The sequence below is a fragment of the Grammomys surdaster genome, unplaced genomic scaffold (genome assembly GCF_004785775.1).
Source record: "Grammomys surdaster isolate TR1022 unplaced genomic scaffold, NIH_TR_1.0 143, whole genome shotgun sequence".
Classification (NCBI taxonomy): domain Eukaryota; kingdom Metazoa; phylum Chordata; class Mammalia; order Rodentia; family Muridae; genus Grammomys; species Grammomys surdaster.
In genome coordinates, this window is record NW_021604601.1 from 756,873 (window position 1) to 762,872 (window position 6,000).

At 42.6% G+C, this 6,000-nt stretch overlaps 1 protein-coding gene across 1 annotated transcript in view; it reads right to left on the minus strand.

Annotated features, from left to right (window-relative positions):
• Ust (uronyl 2-sulfotransferase) overlaps nucleotides 1-6,000 on the minus strand; it is a 293,554-nt gene that overhangs the window by 49,411 nt on the left and 238,143 nt on the right. Inside the window, exon 6 of the mRNA XM_028764403.1 lies at nucleotides 1,374-1,471. Coding sequence (XP_028620236.1) covers nucleotides 1,374-1,471 — 98 coding nt within the window. The remainder of the gene's footprint in view (nucleotides 1-1,373; nucleotides 1,472-6,000) is intronic.

Consider the following 6,000-nt stretch of genomic DNA (forward strand, 5'->3'; position numbering starts at 1 on the left):
GCCTGCTACACAGAATCGGTGTAAAGGTTGAACAAAGTGATATTGGTGGAAGGAATGTGAAGAACTGGGGATCACATGGGGACATCGTCCGAAGGTTAGGAAACAGAAAAAGTGAGACCCACTTTAGGGGGTGTGAATCATATTCCTTGCAATAAACACCTTGATTATAACAAAAAAGGAAGTAACATAACTCTGAATGCTCTCAGCAGCAGACTGATACACTGAATGACACTGATCGTCAGTGTAAGCACATGGGGAAAGGACTACCCGAACTCAGGATGCTGATACTGCCTACAATTTACATCCTCAGTTGACTTTCATGCTTCAGCAAGCTGAGCAAAACAACACTCATACTTAAACAGAAATGAGAACATAAGCCAAAAAAAAAAAAATCCCAGAATGTGTCACAGTTTAGAGTCAGCTATGCCTCCACAGCAGGAACATAAACCCTCTCTACTCTAGACCATGTTTTCTCAAAGGAAAGAAAGGTTTAGTTCTGCCACATGGTGATTCATTGTTGCAACCCTTTCTGCTCTAGGTTGTAGACATGTACTTAGAATGATACATCTGATTTCAGCTAAGGTTACTCCAGTACCACCCAAAGAAGGTATTAGGAATGCTTGTGCCTGCCCTAGGGTATGCTGCCTACCCCAGTAAGTTACTGTGTAAGGAAGTCTCTGTGTTCACATCAGGACATCTTGCTCATTGGAAAGCACGCTCCTCTTTCTAGCGCAGTGGTTCTCAACCTTCAAATGCTTTGACGCTTTAATAAAGATCCTTATGTTGCGGTGACCCCCAATGATAAAATTATTCATTGATACTTCATAACTGTATTTCCTTACTGTTATGAATTGTAACGTAAACACCTATGATTTCTGGTGGTCTTGGGCAACCCATGTAAAATGGTCAGTTGACTTCCACAGGGGTCACGACCCCTAAGCTGAGAACCATTGTTCTACGGTTTCTATCTCATTAGAGATATCATCAAACCTAAGTGTGTGTTTCCAGAGGACTGGACCCGATGTAGCTTAGCAGAGCAGAGATGGTGGTGTGTAACAATCACTGTGGGGCAGCAGGCTGGCTACCTGACTCTGGTCTCTGCTGTTTTGTAAGGTGAGAGTAACTGCTGTGTTTTAGGTAGGTGAATGGATTTGGGGGGTGTTCCTGTTACACAGCAGTATGTAATCTTCTCTGTTGCTTGTGTCACAGAGCCTCCCTCACATTCCCTGTATGACACTCAGAATGGCAAATGTTATTTTTGACGAGCTATTGCGATCATGAACTAAATCCCACAAGGTTGAGGGCTATTCCTGCAGAGGATTTGCAGAGTGCCAGTGTGGTAGAGAGTTTGCCCAGTATGGTTGTATTCTTACCTACATCTGGGGTGCTGTCCACAGAAATATGGAATGATGTAAAATAACCTGGGGTTGGAACACTCAGGGTAGTTTTCCAGAATGCACTCATTGATGTCCTAGGAGAGAAGACACAGCAATGAAAAGCCTTGTGGTCTTAGCGGGGCTTTGCTGAATGCCTAGAATTTTTTAAAAAAAATTAACACCTTTTTGCTAGAAACTCTTAGGCTGACAGAGAATCTACAGACTTCCCAAGAAAACGTTCCCTTTGCTTCTCTGTGTACACTGGCCAGGTATGTGCACAACCTGGGCAGGTCGTGACGTCCCAACTTGGTTGAATATCCTGTAACCTCATCTCCTGTAGGCTGGGTCTTTTGGTTTGCTCATATGCATGCTAAGGAAATGTCTAATTCTTGTGTTTCACATTGGCTGTCTATTTGCCAGCCCTCTGTCCATCAATGTTTATGGAATTAATCCAGTAAGTTTTAATTCTTAATGAATTTTGAGTTAATCACCTACCATTACAGCTAACCCTACATAAGTGAGTTTCGTTATGTATGCATACATCTGATAAATAATTATGAAGTCTCTAACGATCTCATAAAGGGTTTCTAAATGTCAGAGAAGCTATACATTTTCTAAAAATGTAAATAAGTAAGAATATGACAGGGTTTGAGAACATAAGCATCCCATCACTTTCCAAGACAGCAGTGTGGTTCTCAGGTTTTCTATTGTTTGAGGCTAGATATGGGTTCTGTTAGTGCTGTGGGAGTTTGTAATAGCCAGGGGTGGGATGGGAATTGAGTGGGTGGGGTTACATCAGCCCCTGCTGGAGCAGAAGGGTGCAGAGGCAGGGTATTGGCTGCTTGGTAAAAAGGGGATGGACAGGAACGGGGATGGGGGACACTAGTATGCTATGTGGTCTCAGAAGGCTACAATCCTACAGAACTCCCCAAATAACCCTGCAAGGTCAACCCATGGGAAATCATAAATTTCTAGTTCAGAAAGTGCAGTTAACTAGGTTTCTTTTCTTAGACCAAAGCACATCCTGAGGGATTACAAGGGGTTCCATTTGAGGCCATTAGGCTGATGAATGGTGCTCATTACAGCCCTGCAAAGGAAATTCTTTGGAAGAAGTAAATAAGAGATGTCTCCGGCAGAAGGTCAAGGGCAGCAGTACCCACTGCTCAAAGATGCAGACAGATGCTCAAGACTGAGACCTTTGGGAATCAGATCCTGACCAGGTGCGTGGTCCAACTGAGGACCAACTTAACCCCCAGGGAATCAGAATCGCAGTGCAGCATCTTGTTCTGAAGAGACCCCTCAGTTTCTGGGGACAAGAGAGTCTGCCCGTAAGTACTGACGTTTACATTTGACGGATGACTTTATTATGAGCATCTCTTCGTGAGGAGCTATCTTTAGCACATACATATTATAAAATGATCTCACAATTTTATCTTTTTCCATTCCTTTAAGTTTTGTTTTGTTTTACATATAGGTGTTTTGCCTGCACATATGCTTGGGCACCACTTGCATGCCTGGAGTCCACAGAGGCTGAGAGGAAGTTGGATTCCCTACCTAGAACTGAAGTTGCAGGTGGTTGTAAGCTGCCATGTGGGTGTTGGAAAATGAACCCGGGTCCTCTGGAATAGCAGCCAGTGCTCTTGACTGCTGAGCCAGTTCTCTTACCATTCCTTTTAATTTTAACGATTTAAGTAGAAAGGGTTTACTCTTATTTCATTAGGATTTTTTTTTTTGCTTAGTGTGTGTAAAATCTTGAGTTTTGTTGAGATTGCCATTATACATATGACATGCGTCTCACTCCTGTTTGTCACCCACTTCTCCCCGCTTTTACTTCCTTCTCACAGAGTCTGCCTTTTGCTTCTCTCTTTCCCAGCATGCACACATGTCTGTCTGTATTTAAATCTAGATTCTGCCAATGGAGAAAAAAAAAAAACGCTCTATTTGGCCTTTCTTCCCCCACTGTACTGTCTTGTTTCTGTATTCCTTCCTCTAACCCATAAGCCATTCTATTTTCATATCCTATAGACACACATACCATGTACATAAGCACACACACACACACACACACACACACACACACACAAGTCTACATCTTCCATATAAAGCAAATCATCGTGTAATCAATTTTAGACTTCCCAAGTCAGGGTTGAGTCACTTAACTTCCCGAGTCACTTAACTTGCTGATCTCTGCTTCCATCCATTTTCTGGCAGATGACCTTACTTCATTCATTCTTAATGGCTGCGTGTGCACATGCATGTTTCTGCGGGCATGTGTGCACATGCATGTTTCTGCGGGCATGTGTGCACATTTAGCCTATCACATTTTTCGTTACTCGTTTATCTCTTTCTGGACCTCTATGCTGTGTCAAGGCTGCATCTCTTGGTTAGTATACGGTGTGTAGCATTAAACATGGATGCTCTCACGGGAAGTCCCATGGTGTGACGCTGCCTTCGATTCCTTTGAGTATGGTGAGCTGTGCCTTAGGGCAGTGCTAATTTTAGTTTTCGGAGGAACTGCACACTGACTTCTGCTGTGGCTACACCAGTGCGGGTTCCCATCAGCAGTGCAGACTTCCCTTTTCCCCACAACCCTGCCAGCATCTGTTCTCCTTATGGCAGCCATTCTGACTAGGGTTGGGGCTGGGGAGTGAGGGTTGTTCTTTTTTTCTTTGCATGTAGTACTTCTACGATAAATGCATAAGAGTGCATTTAAAAAAATTGTTAAACTTACACCTAAATTTTCTTTTTCAAAAGAAAATTATCTTATGTATGAGTGTTCTATCTGCATGTACACCTACATGCCAGAAGAGGGCATTAGATTACATTACAGATGGTTGTGAGCTACCATATGGTTGCTAGGTATTGAACTCAGAACCTCTGGAAGAGCAGCCAGTGCTCTCAACCACGGAGCCATCTCTCCAGCCCCCTAAATTTTCTTTAATTTAGAATGGGAAGATCTAAGATACAGCCGAATTGGCTTGACTTGTTCCTCTTGCAGTCTATGATCCTTACAAAGTTCTCCCCTGCCTAAGACAAGCACTCTTTTACAGTTAGCTCTTAGGCACAGGACTTGAGTCCATTAAAAATCTCACAGCATTAGGGAAACAGAGAAAAATACTCCAAAGAGCTCACTGAGGATAACTGGTGATTCTTTCTACATGCAAAGCTATAAGAACCTAACCTACCTGGAATTTATCCTAAACAAATTGAATAAACATTTAGTTTAGAAGCCTAACAACCCCCCAACCCCCAAACACACACAAAATGGCTTATATATTTTTGTTGCTTATAGTTTTGGTAGTTAGAAGGAAATCTGAGTTCTGGTCTCAGGTCTTCAATCGCTGTGTATCCTTAGCAACACGATGATGCCCTGAGCCCCAGTTTCCTTATTTGTAGGACATGGTGGACAAACATACCCTGTCCTCTAAACCAGGTTCTGTATGGCAGAGAACTAGAAAAGGTAGTTATTCTCTGATTTGAAAATTGTATGTAAATAAGTGCCCTCATTCAATATTTTCCACAGATACATTCCTACCTCTCATAGAAAACTGATGTTAGCAGACCTCACTGCAGCTCCTGTAGGTACCTCTTGCTAGTAGTGGGGTCCTGGGAAAATATTTATGACTCATAGGCTCAAGTGCCTCATCTGTAAAATGAGAACAATATTTGCCCCCCCCCAGTAAGATTAGAAGGTATATATGCCCTTCCTTTTATCTACCATTCAGTACTGGGATTCAGACCCCAGAAAAACGACTGAGGTACGTATTTTACATACCAAAGCAGACCCGGCCTCCAGATTCTCCCAGCATCCCTCAGTCCCTACTGGTTGCAGGGCATGGATGACCTACCCTGCCCTCTGCCCTGAACTTTCTACTCAAGGATATGGTTTTTCCCTCCCCCAGAAAGTCTTCCTATATAACTCTGTCTTCCTATATAACAAGGAAATCTGTCCTTCCTTCCTTCCTTCCTTCCTTCCTTCCTTCCTTCCTTCCTTCCTTTCTTCCTTCCTTCCTTCCTTTCTTCTTTCCCTCTTTCTCCCTCTCCTTCTCCCTTTCCCCCTCACCTCCCCTCCTCTTCTCTTCTTTCCCCATGCATGGTTTCTCTCTTTCTCTTCCTCCTTTCCTCTGTCTCTCTTCCCATGGTGACTTCCCTGGCCTCATTCTTTGGGACCAGTGAAGTAGCCCTGAGAGCAGCTTCCCGATAATCCTGCCTTATTATATATTCTAATGTTGCTTGAATTGATTCACTTCACCTGTAGAGAAATAACTTATCATAGTTCTTCATATTACGGCATCTTATATGCTTTCGTTCATTCAGACTCCTTTGTCCTTCAGTGGTATGTATAGGTTATGCACAGTTTTAAAATAATGACTTCTGCTAACTTGGTGAAAACAGGAAGAAAAATATGAAATATGAAATGTATAATTTGTGTTTTGTGAAAAATACAGTTGGTTGGAAACAAACTAATAATATTGAGCAAAAGCAGGCAAAATTCTGCACCCCACCCCCACCCCACAGACCTTTTGACTTTAAGCTCACCTAACTCCCAACAGAAAACCACAAAAAAAAGTAAAATTAAAAAAAAAAAAAACCTTTCCAACATAGATTTAAGAGAGATTGGGAG